Source organism: Watersipora subatra, chromosome 1 (genome assembly GCF_963576615.1).
Source record: "Watersipora subatra chromosome 1, tzWatSuba1.1, whole genome shotgun sequence".
NCBI lineage: Eukaryota > Metazoa > Bryozoa > Gymnolaemata > Cheilostomatida > Watersiporidae > Watersipora > Watersipora subatra.
The window spans coordinates 29,743,316-29,767,884 of NC_088708.1; the positions used below are offsets into that span (position 1 = coordinate 29,743,316).

Consider the following 24,569-nt stretch of genomic DNA (forward strand, 5'->3'; position numbering starts at 1 on the left):
ATGATAATAGCAAGGGTAGGGTGGCTCTGTTATATGTAAAGATGCATTGCTGGACTGGTATGACTTGTCACTTGTATCTCACATTTTGCTAATAACTGCGAATGCACCAGCAAACATCCTAAATTTATTAGATTACACTGGATTTATGGTTTTATTTTCTTATGATCCAAATTTGCTCTTTAAAATTTTCAATTATTTAAAATAATACAAGAAAAAATAGTTTAGACACAATTTTTAAGTTTTCACTTTTGTTATGTATTCAAATATCATTTCTAGCTTAGAACAAATTATGCGGTTTTGTTTTCACCGAGAGTTTCTTCCTCATACTCGCCGCGGCGAAGGTTTTCCATTGGCCAGCGATAGCGACCGCTATTGGCTCGGTTGAAGCCCACTACTCTCGAGGGATTCCCAAAAGATTCGGTCGGTCACGTGTTAGCAGGTGCGAGTCAATGTGAATGAATCAAACAATGAAAATTAAGCGATGCCATTGGCTAATATCGAGTTGAGAAACGAGATCAAACGATCCGCTTGAGAGTGAGTTGACCTGTGAGTATAACGGGTCATTTGAGTAGTGCACTAGCAAGAAAGTAACAAACAACAAAGTGGCGATCCATTTCATGTATATCGCGGGACTGACAGCATGCCTCATGTAAGCGCTACTGGTCCAGAGGATCTAGCATCTACAGATGAGGTGAAAGTGTATAATGATGAAGGAGAGCAAGAAGAACAAAGGACTTCAGAGGACATTTCTGAAGTTAAACTTGGATTAGTTACAGAGACCGAGCAGGTGAACATTTCTATTGCGAGTTATGTGTATTTTGTAGTTATTTTGACGTATTTGTAGTTTGATCAGCAATGCACATGGTGTCATATAGGTGTATAATCTCAGTAGTTTCATCTTTGTTATTAAATAAGTATGACAGCAAAGTGAACTTGGCTCTATAAATGTCAACTTGTTATTAAACCTGGTCTAGGGTGTAAGACCGTGTGGGCTTATGGAGTAGCCGAGTCCATTTACTCAGAAAGTAAGGGTGTAATGTATATGGGATGAATGGTTTCTATTCTGTACCATTTAAAAGGTAACATCAAAATTTTACGTGGTCTATTGTTCGACTCAGACAGCCGACATGCAACATGATACTTCATATCATTACAGCTAACTATTGACACCCTACTAGGCTTACTATCTACTAGCAGTCACTAATCACACACAACTGCTTGTAATTATATTACTCGCTGCAAACTTAATTTCATTTTCAACCAATATTTTCTTCACAAAAGGGTCTTATTGTCAAAAGTCACTAAAACTTCAGTTGTGTAACATTAGGTTAAAAAATTTTAAAAGCTCTGACCATGAAAATAATGATTTAGTTAAGATTGGATGCGAGTGACAGGTAGAGTTTGAATCTGAAGTTCTACCTATTTCTCAAAATTACTGCCATGTAAAAGCAATTATTTGTGGCCAAAGGGTTTATCGTTAATTAACTCTACGAAAACAATTTAATGGCTACCTGCTTAATGCAAATAATTAAATGTTCAGCCTTAAAGTTATCGTAAAATATTTGTTTATCATGCAAATAACGGTTTTCTTTCCATCAAAATGTACAGAATAGCATCGGATTAAAAAGGAGAGAAAAAGAGAACCATAAATAGTGAACGATTTATTTCTAGCCCTAATAGCATGCAAACCACTCAAAGGTAAAGCCTGCGAGTCTTCCTGCTAACATGAATATTGAGCTGCAAACTCTATCAACTATCTCATCTGTGATCTTATAGGGTTTGTATATTTGGTACCACCAAGTTGTTGAGATCAGTTTTTATATATGTGACAGTCAGCTGTCCCTTCATTCATCTTTATGACACCCTCTGAAGGTGATCTCAGTCTGATAGGTCACAGTTCCTTTTTAAATTACATTCTAGAGCTGTGCCTTTACTTGCCGGTTTGTTTTGCTTTTGTCTAGCAGCAATTGATGTAAACCTGCCTAGTTTTAGTAAGACTGCGAGACAAGGATTAGTGGATATGTTCACTGTATCCTCTTTCAATAATCCAATTTCCTCTGATTGGATTCATTACATGTATGTAGACAAGGTGTTAACTGATTCAGCTCAAATTTGTTTGCAAATTATGTATCGTTAAGCGTTTTTAACTGAAATTACAGAAGGGCATGTTCGTGCTTGCCGCGCATGATTCGATGTCTATTTTCTTGCACTATTATTTAGGGTAAAACCTTGGGAGATGAACACAGTTTTAACGGGAAGGAGGATGGAGGTAAGCGATCTAACCCGCAATTTATAATCCGTAATTATTTTATGTTTTGTCCCTACTTTTTCAATTGTTGCTCTGCAGACGATGTCAAGCTCTAGCCTGTTTGCCAATATAAATCATCCTCGGTGCCTATATCTGGTTGAAGATCAATTGGGGGGCAGAATTTATGGTTATGTTTTACCAAAGACCGGTGAAAGACGTCACCACAATTTAGCCACATGAAAGGCCTGTTGTTCTTTGAAGTACCTCAAAATCTTTTCTTCTTATTTTTCAATGTGGCAATTAAAAATAGTTGTTGGCGATTTTCTTTAATTTAATAACACTTATGTCTTTCTAGCTGGGACTAGTCTCTGATTCACCGCTTTGTCACAAGAGGTCTTTGGCTTGGCACATGCTTATCCATTGAAAAATTGGGATTACTAAGGATGGCAGTGTTTATGCCTGTGTTGTTAGTTGATAACCGATTTTATTTACTACTCACCGCGCACTGCCCTTCAGATTCTCTACGTTGGCAGATGCCTTTAAACAGACAGCTCTAAAGGAAGCACCTGTTACATTTATCAAACTTGTCTAATTGAGCCTTTGCTGATGTATTATAGGAAAATGAGAAAGTTTTTAACCATTACTATATCATAAGCACCCTGACTGCAAAGGGTATTTTTACTTCGTTCGCAGCTGTCAGTCCTACTCTGGTATTTTAGCATGCCAAATCTAGCATCTCGATTTTATGCGCAAATGCCACTAGAGCAATTGCCGAAGGAAACAGCGTGCATCAGGAACTGGCAGACATTCAACCAAAAGTGTGATAATCCTCTTGCTTGCCTGCATTTATCGTTTGCTCCGTATTGCATTGCCGTGCGCATTCAATTCACCGAACTAGTCATAATCAAACAAGGCCTATTTGCTGTTTGTTAATTTCTCGCGCTTTATGTACAACACCTAAACAATAAGAGAAGAATAAGGATTGTGAGTGAGGACATTTATTGACACGCTCATTGTCTATAGATTAGTGATCTCTTTGTGCCTCTCTTTGCTAATCAATTATGCTGACTTTCTGCGTGATTTGATTAGCACTCGTGTTACCCATAATGCCACTCGTCACGGCTAAATGATAACTTTTTTATTATTTACAGAAAAGAATGGAAGCACATCGCGGTTACCACCTGAACACGAAGCTAATCCGTTTTATTTCTATCCGTATACACATAATGGTGCTTCAGTGAGTATAATACGCACTTCTCTATTGGCCGAGCTGAGCTCACATCAGCCCACAACTCTCCTCTTAGTGTCTCTTCTCTCTCCCCTCATCCCAGATTATACCGAGGATACGGACCTTCTGTGCAGCGACTGCTGCTCGAGTATCTTTCCTAGCAATCACTCGGCCACTTACACCTCATCTCTCGTCCACCCCAACTCTCTCAGCGTTCCACTTGGACCACTCCACTGCTACACCGCTGTGCCTCTCTGCCCACTCTGCTCACGGCTTCTGTTGACTCGTGTAATCAAGCCAGCTCATTAGCTGTGAGAGATTTGGTGTTAGGCCTAATGGAAATCAAGGGAAATGAGAGCAGGCGCGACTTCCAGGTTGTTTTGACATGATTTTCTTGTCAATTCTCTTGTAATCTACCTCGCAGTTCCATCAGCTGCCGTCTAGCCTATTGTACTTGGCAATGCAATCCTAAAATCGAGCTGGCGAAGGCTTCATCAATCTTCATCGTTCACCTAATCAGCATTTTTATAACATTATAGCTTGACTCGGCGTGTCATAGCCTCTAATAAACTCTCACTTTGACACGAAATCAACTACTCAATCAACTCAAACTCCATTTAGTATGGCGAAAATGATTGAATAATTTAATTTTTCTGACTGACATGCTTTCCTCATTACTTGTTAGCTTTCCCTTGTAATATTAGCTAAAATAGTTGGTCCGCAATGTGTATTAGGAGGGCCCCTAAACATTCCACTATTGTTGGTCTGTGTGTGGGTGAAGACCTTTCCTCGGAGATCGCCTGCTCTTGGCCATGATAATACCCGCTAGCCAAGACACAAGCAGTCCTAGTGCCATGCTATCTCGATTATACGAACCGCATTATTCATTGCAGAGATAATAGAGCAGTCGCTCGCTATTGTACCAAACTCAAACCCAGCCATAGAAAGACTCAATAAAAACAAACATGAGGACAAAGAAAGCGCATAGGCTTTGTGTTAGCCAGCGCTATGCCGAGTCATAACGTATCTACCTACAGTTGAGTGTTCACTGGACACATTCTCCATGTGTACATAACATTTAACTTACATCATAATTCTATACTTTTCCAATACTGCGGGAGTGGAGCTTAAAGGAATGCATGCATATCAGCGATGATAAATACGAAATGAATAGCTCGTTGGTCTAATGGAATTAAATGCTGTGCAAAATTTAAAAGATCTGTTTCTTGTGTTAACTCAGCTATGGCGCTACTTCAGCTAGTTCACCGAGGGAAGTAAGGGGCTGGCTAACTACACTGCTAGGGTGATGTTAGGAATGTAATACTAACATACCAACTAATGGATAAGTTTTAAACCAAACAACATTTGTGTTGGTCATGAGAGTTGTAACAAGTCAAAACGCCCTTCATCTTCAAATGCATTTCAATTTGTTGTTGAACTGATAACTGAGGCTTTTAAGAAAAGTTTGGCGTTTCAGCGCGTTCAGGCAACTCTGTGAGAATTGTGTGGCATGGCAAAGAATGGGTGTCCCATCAATGCTCTGTCATAGTTGATAACGTTTGTTCAGAGTTATTCGATAGTGACCGCAACAACTTTAGGCTTTTGTTTTAAAAAGAATAAGCGCTCTATGTCTATGGTCGATAGACGACTCACAAAACTTTCTGTGGTTCTCTACCCGCAATCACAGTCGTAACACCCAAGTCTGTCTGTGTTTTTCTCGTAAGAAGTTATGACTTATTTATCATGTATCTTCTTGGATATGCTCTGTCAAGTGGCCAGTTTTGTCTGTTCATCTTTTGCTGATAGCTAAGTTAATATTCCGACAGCACTTATTTTATGTTTTAAAATTTGAATAAATTGCTGTGGCATTTTTTGAATCGATTTTCTTTACCATCAATCTGCCTTTATTACGATTCAGTTTAGTTTGCTGAAAAAATAAAGCCCTTTGTAAAATTTGAAATGGAAATTTTGCCGTTTGTAAAAATAATACAGTCAAAGCTCAACTTATATTTGTCATGTAATTTTTTATTAACATACCAAGTTATTTCTAACATACAACATTCAATATTTTTAAAACATGACAATATTTCCAATTGGAAGTAAATAGCTGGTAACAATTGAAAATAATAGCAAATATAAATTAAGGTACATGTATATGTTGTGTAAGTTAGAGTAAATTATGCCATGTACATTCACTCACTCTACCTCTGAACTTATGCATCGCTGAACTTACACTTTTGTTTACGTGTCACTAAGGTAAATTAACAATGAAATACTTCTTTTTACCAAACTATAACTCTATTCATTTAATTTTTTTATATAATTTATATATAATTAATATATCATTACATAGTTTTGACATTCATTTATACACAGTTTCATATAATGCAGTTGTTTAAATACTCTACGTAAGAAGTTGAAGTATTTATTACTGTTTTTGGGTCTCCAGGGAGGATAAAGCCAATTCACTGTATTCTTATAAAAACATGTATTCCAATATACGAGGCAAAAATTAACTTCAGATGTCAAGGCTCAACAACAAGAATAAACAACAACGCGAATAGTATTTTCCTGTCATAGACTTGTTGTCTGGCTAAACCATGCATCCTGGTAACAAGTAGCTATGACAGACAATTCCTTAATTAAGACCTACTGAGCCTGAATATGTTTTGCAACAATTTTGTTTCCATAGACATGATAAACTCCCATTTTTGCAATTATTTATCAAAATTGCTGCCATGTAAAAGCAATTATTTTTTGCTAAAAAGTCTATCGAATTTAATTTTGTTAATTAACTCTACGAAAACAATTTAATGGCATCCGCTTAATTCAAATAATTAAATGTTCAGCCTTAAAATTATTGTAATAGATTCGTTCATTACGCAAATGATGGTTTTCTTTCCAACAAAAATGTACAGAATAGCATCCGATTAAAAAAAACAGACAAGAAAAAGAGAACCATAACCATAAATACTGAATGATTTATTTCTAGCTCTAATAACATATAAACCATTCAAAAATAAAGCTTGGGAGTCTTCCTGCTGACACAACAGCTTTCTAGTTTATCATCTGACTAATCGATCACAACTTGGCATATTTAGAATTCGTAAAAAGTTCGAAGTTCGCATCCACTTTTTAGTTATGTATATTTGGTTAAATATTCTTACTGCAGCCACATCGCAGGACATCATAATCAGTCTCATTTAGACCACTAGCTGCATATCATTGATCACGCCTTGACACGCTGCCAAAGGTTAACAGTGTTCAGCTTGAAACCTTCGTTGTGGCAGGCATGGCTATTTGCAGGCTGTGAGAAATCCTGCGTGAGTGATGGAGTCCAACTTTAATTATTGTTGTCTAAACTTTAATTTTGAAGTCGATGAAACAATATGCAGTTTTCCTATAACTGTGTTGCCCCACAATCGTCTCATCGCTTGAATGACAAAGTGACAAAGCGAACTCTTCGTTTCAATCAATTATCTTATTGAGAGCTTTCAGATCTGGTGAAGCTTAATGATTTAGGCAAACTCGACCCACCTGTCCTGGACGCATGATGGCTACAGACGCTTTCAGCAAGCGTCTTTGCTTGCTCTCTTCAATGTTTGGATAGTCATTCGCGAGACGCAGTCCCGCTCTGGAGGAGGCTACCCCTAGGCCTGTGTTGGAAACTCTGAAGTACTTGTATCCCTTCTGGCTTTTGCCAACCGCTATAGCAAACATCCCATGCTAGGGTAACTTGAAGCTAGCAGTGATTCCGTACTCTCTGCTCTGGTTATTACATGTCTGTCATAACGAGTCCTATCCTTCAAGTTGATTGATGGCTCGCTCCCTCACTCCTGGCTCTTCCATTGTCTCATTCGACTCGCTGAGCCACAAAGCTAGAATAGTTTTTAGGTCTGATCTGTCGGTGCTAACCGTGAACTTACATTACTCAACGTTTACTTGATATTCGCTGATTCCACTGTAACAGCATAAAGGCTAATTATTTTCATATCATCTCACTTGAAGAAGTTTAAAATAGCCTTTGAGAGTGCAGCTGAAATATTAGATTCTCTGAGCTTGGCTAGTGATTAGTTTTTATAAAGATTCTCTTTGCCGAGACATTCAAGTCCTTCACTATTCAGACACCCCTTTCAGCTTGCGATGAGTATAGAACAGAGGTGACAGTGTAATCATCTTGAGAAGGTGGTATCGATCTTGTCAACCTTATGAGATTCAATCATGGTTGGCAATTTGAAAGTGGTTTTGTGTTCAAGTTAACAGTAAGACAATAAGAGCATCCCTTGGCCGGCTTTGTTTATGAGCAAGGTGCACAACTAGTTGAGGTGCCTTATAGGGTGGCTGTCATCAATGTTTCTCTCTCTACTCCTATGGCCTGCTTTGGTCTCAGTGGACTTTGCGCAAAAATTTGAGAATCACTGTGTTGGATGTGATGAATCAGAGTTTGGTATTTTTAATCAGATTTAGATGACATCTGTATACTGTGTAATGGCTGGCTGGAAGATATACTCAGACTTCCTAGCTAAGCTACTGAATTGTGTCAGGTTGTCAATTCCTTTTGTTCTTCTCTATCTTCCCAGCCTACCTGCCCTAACTGGCATTTGATCAGGAATATAGGCTAGCTGGTGCGCTTTTGATGAACATCTTAATCGGGAATTTCTAACTTGGTAGGTTTTATAGTCGCATTGTTTCCTCATCACTGGGATGATGTCACATCTGATGACTCACAGGTATTATTAGTAAGTATTGTTTTTGGCTTCCTTTGATTTTTCTTTCTTGGCAACTTCTCGAGTCTACCTCGGTAAAACAGTATTTCGTATGTGGTTTATTTGTCTGCACTACCCTAGCACACGCATACCATGGTCAAGCGATCTGTGGTCTAAGTGATATGGCTTGGATTAGAGCAGAGTATTTGTACTCCTGAGCAATCGGTGCCTTTGATGTCCTGAGTCAAGCCCAAAGTCATAATTAGCCGCATGACACTGGTAATCCATGAGCTGCACATCAGTGCACCCTCCATACAAATACGGTCTCAGCACACTTGTACCGCTGCAGAAAACCTTCATTTAAATTTCGACAAAACATTACGTGTGAAGCTGATCAAGCGCGGGTTTTCGCACCGAGGCCATTACCGGACACATTGTAACTGCTTGTTTGTTTTGTTGTCAATTGCGATTGAGTGTCAGGGAGAGACAGTGTTTGTTGTCGTAGGAATACGAGTGTTGCGCCTTGTTGTTGGAGTGGAGAAACTTATTTTATATCTCATCGAGTCGATGTAAAAGGAATGTCGAAATATGAATCTTTATATCAACTGCGGCACAAAAAGCTTTTGATTATTTGTGATTTGATGTTTGATTTACATTATGTTCCTAGCCGCGCTTCTGTTAGCTTGCTTATTGCATTTACACCGAGTATCGCATGTCATATTCATCCAGTTCATTGCTGGCTTTTGAAGTCAATACCTTATCTCAGCTAACAGTCAATGCAAGCAGTCGTTTTACCTATTCACACCTCCGGCCAGCTCTCTCTTTCTCTCTCGCTTTCTTAGCAGTCGCCCTTCAGCCTTCTTTATCTTCTCGTTGTGGCCCTTTTTTTGATCTCCTCTCATCGCTGTTATTCTTTTTAAATGAATGCGCACCATTTCAACTATTTTCTAAATAATGGAAAGATTTTTGTTGCTTTTAGCCAACCTGGCCCTCTGTCTGATCTCTTGCGTATATCTATCTGCATCACTTTAATCCAATAAATTAAAGATTTCTACTAGACGGCACTGAACCACGAGGATTAGCTATTCTTCATAACATCCAAAATTTAGCAGTTGATTGCATGTACACAGATAGTTAGAACGTTTACTGGACCCTACTAAACTTTTGCCTGATTAGTTTTGGACGCTATCCTCATGTTTGTATACACTTTCTTATCTCTGATTGACACTGTTTTTTCGCTATTGCTAGTAATGTGCAAACACTGGTGCATACTATCAATCATATTGTCTCTTAGCCATTGCTCCTTATCTAGTACTAATTTAAATTCATGACTTGAATAGCATTAACATTTAGCAATCAATTAGCTGCTTTCATGTCCTCACTACAAGGGAACCAGTCTAGGCTACTGGAGGCCTTGTCGCTCACTACCTTCAACCTCCCTCACCCTTTTTAATTCCAGTTAGAATCCCTAATTCGGTTGTTACCTCTTTTATGTAATTTTCTCTGGTGTTTTTAGAGTGGAAAACTAGGGTTAGGGTCTGTATACGATACACTACAGCCCCCTCCAGCACACGCTGGCATCTCCACATTACCATTGCTTTCCTTTGACAAATCAGGTAAGAGATTTGACCTTGCCCCAAAGCTATGCATTTTCAATAAAATTGTTACAAATACTAACAAGTTGCTTACACGTCTGCCAGGTTGATGGGACACAGGCTATGTGCTAGCTTAGGCTCACCCCTAACATTGTTGTTGTGTACACTGGCAACAGTCGATAACCTCTACGATGGCCCTTTTCACGCCGCTAGATGTTTATGCTAGAGGGGTTTGAAGATACATATTTTGCATTGAAATCCCTGAGAAATTCACAACGAAAGTTTGCGTTTTATGTATTTGTTCCAGTCATTTGTAATAGGCAAGTTGTTTTTAGCATTGTGATATAATTCATTTGGGAACACGGCCAATAATAATAGCTAATACCATAGTTACATGAAAGTTAGCTGTATAGCCGAGGCACTCATGAGAGCGGCATAGAGTTACTCTCTGTGTAAACATTCGGAGTTGTGGGTTGGTACACTGTAGCTGCTGGCTTATCCATTTACACTAGAGTAACTAGTTTTGCACTTTTTTACTAAAGAAAATTCCGCTCCTTCAATTGTGATTGCTAATTTAAAATATCTGTGCATAAGCAAACATGGTTATAAATACAGACAACTAACTGGAGAGACAGTAGAATATCTGACAGCCACCTTGTGTAAACTAATGATGAAAGAGCAATTTGTATCACCATCTAGTGGAAACCTTTTTGAGAGGCCAAATGGTCAATAGTATATGGCAAGACGGGTTCTTGGGCAGTGTTTGTTAAGATGTCAAGCATGAGATCACAATTCCCCAGTTGCAGTAACTGCAGTAACTGCAGTAACTGCAGTTACTAACTGTATGGATATATCTGTGCTGGTATAAACAGACAGAGTGTTTTTGACCATCAGAAAACGTCATGTTATGGACTGGGGTATACACCGCTTGGTCTGCATGAGTGCAAGTAGTACGCGTATAAAAAGCTAGCTTGAGAACCCGGCTATGGTACGGTGCTCTGCTTTAGTAATTGCTACACGGTAACTTCTTTTTTGTAGACCATCGACCAGGTAGCATCTCACCAGCTTTTGCTTGTAAGTAACAACTAGTTGCGCTTTTCATCACTCTCTTTCTAGAAGGATTCCAAGGTCCTCAGTCTATGATGATTTCAGTGTTTCTATGATGAGTAAATCAGTAAAATATGATAACAAGTATTTCAATAGACTGTGGTACTAGTGAGAAACCTTCTGCTGCTCAATCTGCTTGGCTTTTACTGTCGTGGTTATGATTATACTGGTGATAGGGAAGACAACCCTTTATAATATAACTACTCTGAATATTTTAGGACGACTGCGATAACTATAATGAAGCCTTCTACATGCTAGTTTCCTCGCTAAAACGACTCCCAAATGTATAGTAAACCATGTTTTCTGTGAGACAAAATATACTGAAACCGTAGTTTACGCGTCTCTTTGTCATGTTCGCTTATAAAATGATACGAGTGGTGATCACTATTTTTTAGGTACAAATCAAGAGGCTTTCGGAGAGTCTCATGGGCTACAAAAAAAAATCAAGTGAATATTTTGTACACAGTCAACATTCTACATACAAATTTTCCAAAAATATGATATGAAATTTTAGCATTTATGTCCAAAGTAACTTCCTACATCAATTGTTTAAAGTATTTCTAATGATCGGAGTTATGCTGCTAAAAGTAAGGATATTGGTAAAAATTAAAAATAGAATGTAAAAATATCTAAATAAAAATAAGGAAATATATATAAGCTGATTTGCCTAGTCATAGTTAAAATAAGTCAGTAAGTTAAAGTGTTATCAATAGGTTTTGGGCTGCGGAATGAACTAAATGTTTCACGGTATGTTATTAGGGGACAACTTGCTGCAACATGGGATGGTTTTACCATGATGTAAAGCAGATCTTGGTAGAAATAACTTGATATGTAGATGTTTGACTGTAACTTTGTACATATAGGTTTTACTGTAGCTTTGTATGAAAGGATTTGACTGTAGTTTTGTATGTAGGGGTCTGACTGTAATTTGGTATGTATGGGTTTTACTGTGACCTTGTATGTAGAGGTTTGACTATAGCCTTGTATGTAGAGGTTTGACTATAGCCTTGTATGTAAAGGTTTGACTATAGCCTGGTATGTAGAGGTTTGACCGTAGGTTGTATGTAAAAGTTTGACTGTAAGGATAAATCACTATTGGCAGTTAGATCCATAAACTATAAAACTTAAAAGGGCGCTTTCTATTTGCAGGGCTACATAGACCAGCATTATTCTCTCTACCTGGTGCTTCCGGACAATACCCTCCATTTTATCCCGACTTATCCGTACAATCATGGTAAATATACACTTTGCTCATTTTCTTCCATCTCAGAGCAGCCGTCTCTCACACTACACTAGACTCTCCCTTCTAGTACACTGGTATCTTCTTCTTCTAGGTACACTAGTCTCTCCCTGAATACACTTGTCTTCTTCTAGGTACACTAGTCTCTCCCTGAATACACTTGTCTTCTTCTAGGTACACTAGTCTCTCCCTGAATACACTTGTCTTTTTCTTCAAGTAAACTATTTTTTTCTGTCAATGTACTATTTGAATCTCTACACCAATGGTATTGTGCTGGAGAACTTATTGAGATATTGATTGTGTTGAGCTGGGCATTGTATATCGCAGAACACAACTATTCTCAATCAAGAGCCGATGCAATTGCCGCAGAAATAGAATTGATTTGATAGAAGGACACTGCCTAACGATTGTTCACATGCTAAGAATTTACAGTACAGTTCTCAATGGCTCCATCGAGGCACTTAGCCTATTTTTTGCTGCGTTAAACCATATTTTAGAGGCAATGCGGTTTTTTGGCTTCAGCATTCCATGTACTTAGCAATATTTAGTGATTTGTTAATGTGATTATTAGCCTCCCTGTGAATTCATCCTTAAACTAGCGCTTATTAGTAAGAGTGTCAGTTGCGATCAATTTCCTGTTCCATCAGTTTGTCGCCCTGCGCCCTGCAAACGCAAAGCGATAATCCTTTTGGTACACTGTTTATCTACTCACTTGACATCACAGTAGCGAATAGTTTGTTCACTCACTCGATATTCACAGCAGTCGATAGCGTTAAAAGGAGTTTTTAAGGCTGCACAGATTTTTGTCTCACTCTTTCGAATTTTGTCTAATTTGCTGTTTTCAAAATTAAATGAATTTCGAAAGAAATTTTATACTATCTACATAGGTAGGTAATATGTAACTATCAGCTAAATTGTGATTGGTGCAAAACTGTTTATTGAAACTTGGTGCCGTCATAGCTACTGGGATAAAAGTACCAGGCTAACCATCATCTCCTGATCATATCATCTCGGTTAATTTTACTTGTAAGTGATTCAACCTTTCCATTTTTTCAGATTAGGAAGCAGGTCATTTCTAAAAGCTTGATCATTAGCATTGATGTCATATTCATGGCCCGATATGCAATAGTAGAAGCATTTAGATCACTCAACACATGATACCTTTTACCGTCACTAAAAATAATCATTGATAAACTTCCACATATTATATCTTTAGCTTGTCTTCTTCAAAGCTTGGTTTGGCACTCACTGAAACTCGTAGCCAGCGATCACAACGCTTAGGGCGTAATTTTACAAACTTAAAAAATTTTAGGATTCATAAATAAATTTCAAACGTTTACCGTCTTTTGAAGCTCGCTATTGTGTTCGTACAAAGACCGTTTACTAGCTAGTTGCACCATCTCAAGGCAACGTCTGTTATCCCAAGTAGCCGCGCTCACTTTCTATGACTCTTCTTTCTCCTGTCCCGCTCAGCAAGTTCAAACAGAGTTGTGTTTGCACAATATTTCACTCCGGTCTGTGATCTTTTAGAGCTTGTCACTATTTGATGGATTTGACGATTTATTCATACCCTTTCATGGTGCTGCATGCGGTGAAGGAGCCGATGCTACAACTTCAATTGTTGACTCGAGCATCATACCTCTGTCTCTTCTGAAATATTCTGAGACCTGCTTTTCCTTAAAGTCTTACTATCATCATCATCTCTGGTTTTCCAAGACAATTTCAACCACAAAATAATATTATTTCATGAGAAAAGGCATAACTTTAATATTAGGGCTAATTTGAAGCAATGATTTCCGATTCATGAGACCACAGAACCATTAGAGCCCAATTCCACGCTGTTAATAACTGTGCATATCAGAGATTATTGCTTGCGCTTAGGTTTCTAATCCCCTCCTGACATCTTTCTGTCCCATCGCCTCCCCTAATTGCTTAGCTAAATATAAAATCAGTCTGGCTGAGTCTACTTTCTATAAATTTCTGCTTTTAATCTGTTCACCTAGCTAGTGTTGGCTGTGTTTTCGTTCAATGGTTACAACACTGTCATATGACACCGCAAGCCGTCATCAACTCATAAAATTGTCAATGCTAAATGCTTGTTGCTCACAAAATTTCTCTTTGTCATACAGGCCAGGCAGCACCTACCCAGTGACCTCTGTAGGCATGAGGTCACCGTACACAGGTCTACTGGCAGCAGCGCGAGGATACTCACCTCTGATGAGTTCACCGCTCTCTCCCGGCATGTCACAACCCTCTCTTGTGTCACAAGCTGGCTCCAAACATGATATCCATCCTAATATGCTACAAGAAAACAGATTTTTGTAAGTGTGTCATGTTAGATTACCAACAGTTGTATTAGGGGAGAAATGGAGATGCTTCTCTCTGTCTTACACTCACTTCTAAAAAAAGGAGCATTTGTGAGCAATTGCACGATTTTTTCGTTTGATTCATTCATTCTTAGCCCTAAAACCTCTGTCAGTTTTGTGTACAAAAATCATTTGAGTTTAGCCGTAAGTGATCCTGACAAAAATTGGCAGCTATTTTGGAAGATGACTAAAACTGTTGCAGCAAGTAAAACAACTATTTAGGAACACATTCTAAGGTATTTTAACCTAACGATATCAAGTTTTGTTCCATTTTGGGTTTGGAGCAAGCATTTGTCAATGCAAAGATGAATGGTGAAGGTTGCTATGGTGATGGATTGCAATTGTGAGAGCTCATCTTTTATTGAAGGGTTGGGTGTCTAGCGCGCTGTATGGTCACTCTCTTGTATTACTTCTCTAACCCAAGATGAGACCTTTCTTCGAAACCATGTGTCAATTTTGGTTTGCCTTAGTCGCTTTAGTCAGTACTGCCTCAGTCTCAGGGTAGCAATAACGTAAACATACAAGGCAATGATATGCCACGCCTTTTGCAGACCACATCCATATGGCAATGGAAGCAATAGTCATGAAGAACACCACCACCACAAAGAAAAGAAAAAGCCACATATCAAAAAGCCCCTGAACGCTTTTATGTTATTTATGAAAGACATGCGTGCCAAAGTCGTAGCCGAATGTACACTCAAGGAGTCAGCGGCCATTAACCAAATTCTTGGGAGAAAGGTATGTCTGGTTATTCCTTCTCACTGTATGAGTAATTTAATAACTCCGGCATATTCATGATAGACCTAAAATCTTTCAAATATGTTGAAGAATTTCGTAGGCATCAGTATTTACAATTGCTTTATTGAGGAGCCTAGAGCAGTTAGTGAAAAAATTCGCAGTATAGTTAGTAGAGAGTACGCTGGGTCCAGCTGGTAAAATACTCTATAATATAACTAGTAGGGAGTACACAGGGTTCTATTTCTATTCAGTTTGGTGTACAGTTAGTTAATAGCCAACTAACAAAGATATTCTAATTTCAAGCTGCTTGAAATTGAAATACTTTTGTCACTGGTATTGCGCAGATTATAAGATGAAGAAATTGCGTGACCATCAACTGATGTGATGTTCTAGATATTAGACTGATTAAACCAGCTAAAATTATATTATCAAAGTTCACTAATGAATACTTGAGGAAATTGGGTGGTGATTCTCTAGCGTTACTATCCATTCCCCTGAAAGTCACTTTTTGTATTCACTCATTAGTGGTGAGATATAAACGGATCCACTTGTCCTTACTTGTTGTTAACCTCAAAAGTGAGGCCAGTGATTTTTGTCAGGCAGATAAGTCTCCCCTTGAGCATATAAGTCTAAGCTAATTATATGGGCAGCATAAAATATCCCTTAAAGAGGAACTTCTGCAAAATCTCAGTAGATTTTATCAGAAAGTATCGGTATTATTCTATTATTTGCGATTGTTTTTGATGTTTGAGGTGAACTGACTACCAGGATGTTTCAAGATTAAAATCGACAAAACTTGATCGCTGTTAAAACATTTTGACGAAAAATACATGCGAAATGATGTCACTAATTGCTATAGTTGATATCGGCTATTTTGTTTATTCTATCAATCTCTTTAAAATTATAGACACGCGATATGATGATCGCATTTTTGCTTGATCTGAGCATTTTCATCGCTTTCAAGTTTTGTTGATCTTTATCTATAAACATCCTGGCAGTCAGATCACCTAAAATATAAAAAACAATCACAAATGACAGAAAAATGCTGATACTTTCTGATAAGATCTACTAAAATTTTGTGAAAGTTTATCTTCAAGGTCTGGCTACCCAGTTTCTTGTAGTGCACAACTATTCGCTCTGGCTACTCACCGGCACTACTACCTGGCGTTTTGCAATGACAAATAGATTGTCCAGTAGGAAATTATCTCTGTTGTGTGGCCATGACATTGCATTTGGATTTTCTATTATCCTTGTCATATAAATTACCTAATATGTATTATCAACAGTTTGTAATAGCAATAACCTTGCGCAGCTCTTTGCATCGCTATATTTTTGCTGAAGGATAAAGTGCTGCACGATGACGATGAATATCAGTTGAATGCAAAAATCTAATTTGGATTCATGAAATGAATTGAACTATGAAACAAAGTGGACTTTGGAAAATTTAATTAAATGAAGAATTATGCGTTCCAGTTTACTTCAGTAGCCTACACGTATATATACTTTGTCTATACATATAAATAGTTGTTCATGTGAAATCCTGTCAACATAGTTTGAAAACAAATCTCAGTTTTCTCTGAAAATGAATATAATAGAATTGAAATTATATCTATGGTTCTTTCAGTCAATGTATAAGTTTTATCTTTACCAATGTAGAGCAACGCGTTTGTTCAGACACAACAAATTGACAACACTTTTGGCTACACAAACGGAGCAAGTGTGGGTAACCACGCTTTTACTGTTTGCACATTTCTGCAAGTTGGGGTATTTATTTTTTCATGAAAACACATGAGAAAATCTGTGTCTTGCATCGTGCAGCATATTGATATCACATAAGATTAGTGCCCACGCAGGATATTAATTTGTGATATGAGGCTTGGCTCTGTTCCATCGCAATTTTCTTGGAACACCTGAGACTCTGCCTGAGAAATCTTTTTCTGGTCCTCAATGAAATGGAAATGACTGTTGTTGATTACTCATTGATCTTCTAATGACAAATATGCTAATAACACTCCGAAGATACACCACTAGAAATATTTACATAGAACATGATGCAAAGAAGTCATCATTGAAATTGCCTAGGATGCTGCTGCAGCAGTTATGTTCAATATGCTAGTAGGTTTTAATCCATATTTCTGGCGATATGAAAATCTTTTAAAGTTACACAAAGATTTCTTTAGATTGTGTGGGATTCATAAATTAATACTTTCAGGCTCATTAACCTTGACAGACATGTTTTCCAGAGGTTTATATGCCTATGGAAGGGGGTGGGTGACCCCCTCCCCTTCTCAGATGCTGATACTAGGTAGTTGAATGGTGACTCTTGGGAAGGGGTTAGTAGGCGCAGAGTCAGCCATTAATTAGAAGCTTCTCATAATCCTTTGATGTGAAGATGTTATGGATGAGCCTGATTAAGGGCTGCCAGGATAAGAGAGAACAAAGCAGTCTGGTTAACAGTGTGGGCAAACGAGAGTGCAAGAATCTCCTAACTGCTTGCCTATCATTTCCCATCTCCAATATTCATAACATGTGCTCTCCTACTGCCTCCCATCTCATTTTATGAAGTTCTTATGTAAATGGCTTTCATACACACTCATTGCTTTTATTGACAGATAAAACAACATAAATAAAATTTAGATGAAGGCTCTATGCCAGTGTGTTAAAGCGTGCTGGAGAAATATGAAGCCCGTTGTTTTGTCGTGATTGGATAGATGATTGTGTAAAAATATATTTTGAAATGAAATCTGAAATGCATTGAAAGAGGGCAGCCCCAATTTTACTTATGACTTGTTTGCTTCAAAATAATATTAAACAATTTTAAATAATTTTTGTTAACAATATAGTTAGTAAAATCAAACACTAAAAATACATACAATTTTAATGACAAGCATCATAATATATATCGGGTTGTATAAATGTCAAGGACAAAAGATTACGCTTATGGCTAATGGTCCCAGTTAGTTTTGTAGTGCATTCATTGCAAAGCTGTTGTTCATCCTAGCATGTCGCAACCCTTCCCATCGTCTTACTGCGCTCCAGCCTCAAGCAATCTTGCTGAGTGAGGCATGCCACTGCTTGGGTAAAATGTGCTGCTGCCTGAATGAGGCACAGTTTAACTATTTCTTTCGATTTTTCATAAGCAGTTTTGAAAAAGGTTGTTTAAAATAATATCTATTCATTTAACTCTCATGGTTCAATCTCAAAATAGAGTCACATAACTTCTAGAGCTTAATGGTGAAATGTTTCACTGAAAGTAAATTGTCCTTCTTAGTTTTGTCTGATGAATAACTTAGCTGGCATACATACTTTATTGGCCTCTGCATGGTTACAAGGAGTTGGAGTGCTCTTACTATTTACTGATGACAGCGCCTGCAGAAAGTGTTGTTTTGTAGCTCTACGATATTGAATTGACACTTTTTCTTCAACATTCAGACAAATCACACGTTTGTAATCGTATTTCTTTATTAAAAGTTGAAAAAAAGTGTAGCCTACATGCAGTCTATAATAAATTGTATTTATTATTGACTGCATGATAAATACTAAATTGTATTTAGGCCTATTATAAAAACATTATTATACTATTGTAAGTAAACATAGATTTTTTTCAATTTTGATATTACAAAATTACAACCTAAAATTTATGAGCAGAGCCATGACAAGTGCTGATTAAAAATAAATTATTTCTACGAACATTTTATAACTGGAGAAGTACAAATGCTGCTTTTGAGTATTTGTGTGGAAACATAATGTTAAACTGATGTAATAAGTTTCTTTAGTCTTTGAGTTCATTTCGAGCTCAAAGCTAATTTTTGCTGTGATATATTTTTTCGAAGCTGTGATAAAATCTCTGAATAAGTAGCTAATACTTTTAAATACCTATTATTGGCATGGCAACCTACATGTAGATGTTAAAACCTGTAAGTGACCGTGTTCCGAATTGTATTCAAAAGTTAAATTATATATATAGTTTTAGTGAGAAGTCCATAATCATCTTTATCAAACATGTTTTGCACGCGGTGCCACAAAAATAAAAAGAATAACTAACAAGAAAAATAATAATAAATGAATTGTTACATGAAAAAATAAATATTTTGCAAAATCCGCTTTAATAAAAGTGCTTTAGTTTAAAAATAGCTAAATTTGTACTCAGATGAGTATCACAAATATAAAGGTGAAATGTTCGAAACTGTACAAGTATCTGCAGTTAGAGTTGTGGCCAGTTCACAAGAAATAATGGATGAAATTAACTAGTTTACATTGATTTTTTTTCATGCCAAAGATCTTTTAGGGTGTATATCGCTGCCTGTTATGTTTGCTAGTGGCACGCGTTAGACAGAGCGGAGCAGGCTAAATATTATGATATGGCCAAAAAAGAACGAGAGTTACACTTAAAGCTGTACCCCGGCTGGAGTGCCAGGGATAACTATGCCATGCATTCCAAGAGGAAAAAAAGGCGACGCGAACCTTGTACAGAAAATAAAGGTGAGTTGGCTAGATGGATTGTAGAATTCTTGGAGGCAGGCTGGTCTTCAAAGTCTTTTTATCCGCATTCCTTTAACCTATAAATACTGTTTGATTCATTTAGCGGCACAATGGAAACTCGTTGAAAATTCTTCATGCGAAGCATTCTGTATCTATCTGGTCATCACGCCAGTTGATTTGGCATTGAACCAGCCCAGAGTTTAATGGAGAGGCCCTGTGGCTACCCTTCCTACCCACCATCTTCTAGCATTTTTTAGCTGCTTTGTGTGCTTAGATGAGACTTGTACACTGCAAAATTTACTGTGCTACAATTGGTTAACACTATTCATCACCATATTATAACATCATATTATGATGTTATAATTTATTAAATATTCAACTTCAAAAAACCAACTGGTTTTCACAATGGAAGATTAAATCTCGTATTGAATGCTGACTGATATTTTAGCTATTTTACCAAGATAATAAATATAGTAGTGAAAACTTTATAACTGCGACCAAATGCTCTGATATACTAGGTTTTCATTGCGCGGATAATGCTGATTTAGAATTGTGTGCCCGTTGAGTTATCGTGAAACAAATATTTCAGTGGACAATCGTTTGGTGTGGATTAATGTTGGCGGGTTTTAAAAACAATGAGGAATTCTATTCCAGAGATCATAGTGGCGCATTCCTGTCTCACTTAGTAGCACGCTTTCCAAATAGGAACGACTGAAGTGTGGAAATGTTTAAAATGGAATAGCTTGCATGGAAATGTCTTGCGCATCATTCACAAGTGTCGTTTCCATCTTTTGCAATCCTGCAACGTTATATAAAAATTTGTAACAAAACTCGCTTGACTTGCGGGTTTTTTTTTCATTTCCATCTTGCGGATGACACAAACCTGCTGATTACCTGCCATTGAAACCTGCCGATTACCTTGCCATTGAAACCTGCTGATTACCTTGCCATTGAAACCTGCCGATTACCTTGCCATTGAAACCTGCCGATTACCTTGCCATTGAAACCTGCTGATTACCTTGCCATTGAAACCTGCCGATTACCTTGCCATTGAAACCTGCTGATTACCTTGCCATTGAAACCTGCCGATTACCTTGCCATTGAAACCTGCCGACTACCTTGCCATTTAAACCTGCCGATTACCTTGCCATTGAAACCTGCCGATTACCTTGCCATTTAAACAGTAATATTCAACTGGTTTGTACACACCCTTAGAATTGTGAACAATGTAGGAACTATAAATTATCCGCTTATTATAAAGAAATAACTTCCAACGAAACCGAGTCTGCAGACGGCTGCATAAATCAATGAGCTTTTACAATCATTTATTCAGTTTCACCGATCTTTCTTGGGCAATACTATTACCTATATAGGTGAGGACTGGTGCTGGTGAACACCGCTCATTATCTACGACCACTATGCAGATGGTGAGGTCCTGTGAGATCGCCTTTCTAATATGCGCATGCTCCTCCTTTGATCTTGTTTTTGAGTAATTAATGGCTTTTCACAGTCTTTTGATCTCCGCCTAGGAAGAATGTAGTCTTGTATCCAATGGGAAAGTTAAGCAGGCCAATGCAGATCTATGGGATTGCTTCGGGGATCATGGGACAATATTTGCTATGCTTTGGATATTAATATGGTTACAACCTGTCTCTTGTTTGTAGAATGTTCCAATCCTAAGAAATGTCGGGCAAGGTTTGGCCTTGACCAACAAAACCAGTGGTGTAAGCCGTGCAGGTTAGTTACCCTCGCTTGTCTATGGATAAGGTACTAATTTCTTCTTCGCATTGTTAAAAAGATCATTTGGTTCAATGATTAAGTTGTTGACCAGTTGGTCTGCAATACTTCACTCTCATTCTCTCGCTCTTTGTCACCATGATAATTTTAACATGCACGAGTGTTGCACTGCACACTGTTGATAGTATTGCACATTTACCTGCACATTTACCTGCACTTTTCTCTCAGTTCTCCGTCCAGAGTCTAAGCACTCACGTGCTTTGACTTCGTGAGTCAATAATATTAATAGATCGCTGTCTTGTTAACTTTTCCTTTTGTAATTTCTATCACTCTATGTAGAGCTTGTATCACTCTATGTAAAGCACTATTGCTTTATGCTCTATGTATTGGATCGCTCTATGTAAATTATGGGTCACTCTGTGTAGGGCACATATCACTGTGTAAAGCGCGTATCACTCTATGTAAAGCACAAATCACTTTATGTAGAGCATGTATCACTCTGTGTAGAGCACAAATCACTCTGTGTAGAACACCTATAACTCTATCTAGAGCACATATCTCTCTGTCTAGAGCACATATCAATCTGTGTAGAACACATATTACTCTGTGAAAAGCGCATATCACTCTGGAGAGCACATATCACTCTGTATAGAGCATGTATCACTCAGTATAGAGCTCGTATCACTCTGTGTAGAGCACGTATCACTCTATGCAAAGCACACATCACTCTATCTAGAGCACATGTCGCTCTGTGTAAAGCACATATCTCTCTGTCTAGAGCACATATTACTCTGTGTAAAGCACACATCTCTCGGTGTAAAGCACATCTCAGTCTGTGTACAGCACATATCATTCTATGTAGAGCATGAATCACTCTATGTAGAGCACATATCACTCTATGTAGAGCACCTGTCACTCTATGTAGAGCACCTGTCACTCTATCTAGAGCACCTATCACTCTGTGTAGAGCACATATGAGTTGTTTGATGTCACTTCTTGCTAGGCAATCAGGCAGTCACTCTGTTTGTTACAGATTGGTTGTTCCAATGAGCACTGAACCACACCTAGCCTCTGAGCATCATCTCAATGTACCGTCAGACTTGCATATAGACAGCGAGTCTGACGATTCTTTAAATGGTGTGGCGGGTAGTTCGGGGGTCATAACATCACATACACAAGTAGATCAGAGCAATGCTCCAATCACATCGCAGTCACTCGCAGCCGTTATTGTTGCGAGTAGCGAAGCAGTTTGCTCGGCACCAGGTACTAAAGCTGCATGCTGCATGATTACCAACCAATAGAACCTTATCACTTCACTTGTGTAACCCTAACCGCAATTCTAAAAGTGCCACCATACCCGGCTGTTGTAATCTAGTAGTCGCCTTGCAAAACCGTCTCATTTCCACGAGACTATCTGGGCGTCAACCGCTGCTACTTCCAGTTGAATATTCTTGTTGCATGCACTAAATTGTCTGTCCGTTCAAATTTGTGGTTGTGGAAATCTAGCAGCAAGGTTTGTCTAAGTAAAGCCATGTTGCCTCTAGGCATTGTCGATGTCTTTCATAACCTTCGAATAGAGCGGTCACCTTGGTGTTGGGACAACTCCACTAACTCCATTTTTCATCGGCCAATAGAAACACGGACTAAAGCTGCTGCTCGTTATGCTTTCTGCTGCAGCAGACATGGGATGATTTACCAATCAGTCCAACTTTAGTTTGCCTTTTGATTCACATCGATTTTAGCGTCTGCAACTATCATTTCCAAGGTTCTAACACAAGGGAAGTTAGACATAAACTCTAGAGTGAGCATGCATGCTTGCCTTGCTTCATGGAATATTATAACTGTACCATAACCAACGCCTGTTACTACTGCTGAGCTCTCATTATATGGGGTGTATACATTTGCGTATACACAGGTGCGCGCTTACCTTTGTGCTTCGTTGCATCCTTTCAGTGTATTGCTCATATTGTACAATATTGTGAACTCTCATCTGATTGTGCGCATTTTCAAAGCAGCAGGTAAGTGATACGTTCCTCTTCTTGTTCTACTATCATGTATGTCACAATCGTGACTACTTGCAGACGAAAGAAGAAATGCATCAGATTCATGACAGGGGATCCAAATGCCGATGAGCATACCGATAAAGAAGATGAGGAGGATGACGACGATGATATGGATAACAACAATAGTCTGAGCGCAAGGGCTGCGGGTAGTGATAGTGATGACTCATCTCAGACTGGTTATGACAGTTCGGAGTGTGGAGGAGTGTCATCATCCTTGCTAAACCCAGATAGTCACATGATTGCGTCCACTAGTCATAAGCATAGCATCGGAGGCATTCTGGGAATTCCTTGTCCTTCTGGATTAACTGCTCATACTTCTAATTTAAGTCACAATTCTCAGTCTACGAATCGAGTCCAAGACTCGTCTGCACTTTCCAGTAGCCAACCTGCCATACACGCCACATGACCTTGACCACAATCACCAAGTCATTGAGCGTTATATTAGGCTTTTGCTAGTAAAAACCTTTATAGTAACTAGTCTACCCTTCATATTTTATTCTAATGCCATCATTTATGGTGATAGATTGCCAAACGCACTTACATATTATGCATAGAAAAAATAGGTGTCTTCACCTTCTGCCATGTAAAATTGTACATAATCAGTGCGAACTCTCAACGCACTGTCATTATTATCTTTCTTTTACATTTTTGTTGTATTTATGCAATTTTATCATTGTATTACTTCATTGTACATGGTCTTACAATTTGTACAAGTTACTAGTTTACCGTGAATCTTAGTCCACAGGTCAATGAGTCTTATTTTGTTTTCTATATTGACCTAGTAGCTCAATTCAATTGCCTGCTCTGTTTTTATGAATGTTGTTAGTTAGTGCCGAATATTTTCAGGGCGCAAGATCGGCATAGCGGATGAAATTGATGCAGGCTTATGCACATCTCTGAGTAAGAAGTGTTTTAACAGGGAGAGAAGATATTTTTATACACAGTCTTTATTATTTCTCTCAAGGCACCACTTCGTGATGAATATACATGTACTTAAAATATCCTTTATCGTTTTTAATAAACTGCGCCATGATTATCATAGCTACCATTTTGTAGTCG

The 24,569-nt window shown here is 38.1% G+C and overlaps 1 protein-coding gene across 3 annotated transcripts; it reads left to right on the forward strand.

Annotated features, from left to right (window-relative positions):
• Nucleotides 1-564: 564 nt before the first annotated feature.
• Nucleotides 565-24,546, forward strand: LOC137395036 (protein pangolin, isoforms A/H/I/S-like). Of its 3 annotated transcripts, XM_068081838.1 has the most exons (12): nucleotides 565-787; nucleotides 2,221-2,269; nucleotides 3,400-3,485; nucleotides 9,699-9,798; nucleotides 10,816-10,851; nucleotides 12,034-12,118; nucleotides 14,254-14,445; nucleotides 15,042-15,228; nucleotides 19,548-19,710; nucleotides 21,375-21,447; nucleotides 22,481-22,710; nucleotides 23,529-23,691. In XM_068081838.1, exons 1-12 carry the CDS (start codon nucleotides 641-643, stop codon nucleotides 23,555-23,557), a joined length of 1,377 nt encoding a protein of 458 aa, XP_067937939.1. In that variant the 5' UTR covers nucleotides 565-640; the 3' UTR covers nucleotides 23,558-23,691. The 3 variants fall into 3 exon arrangements, with proteins under 3 accessions (XP_067937939.1, XP_067937926.1, XP_067937933.1); XM_068081825.1 differs by lacking the exon at nucleotides 22,481-22,710 and having other exon boundaries at nucleotides 23,529-24,546; XM_068081832.1 differs by lacking the exons at nucleotides 10,816-10,851; nucleotides 22,481-22,710 and having other exon boundaries at nucleotides 23,529-24,546.
• The last annotated feature ends 23 nt before the right edge of the window (nucleotides 24,547-24,569 follow it).

Coding starts and splice junctions, on each gene's coding strand:
- LOC137395036 (XM_068081825.1), top strand. CDS start 641: ATGCCTCATGTAAGCGCTACTGGTCCAGAGGATCTAGCATCTACAGAT. Junction 12,119..14,253: donor GACTTATCCGTACAATCATG/GTAAATATACAC, acceptor TTTGTCATACAG/GCCAGGCAGCACCTACCCAG. Junction 15,229..19,547: donor ACCAAATTCTTGGGAGAAAG/GTATGTCTGGTT, acceptor TATGTTTGCTAG/TGGCACGCGTTAGACAGAGC.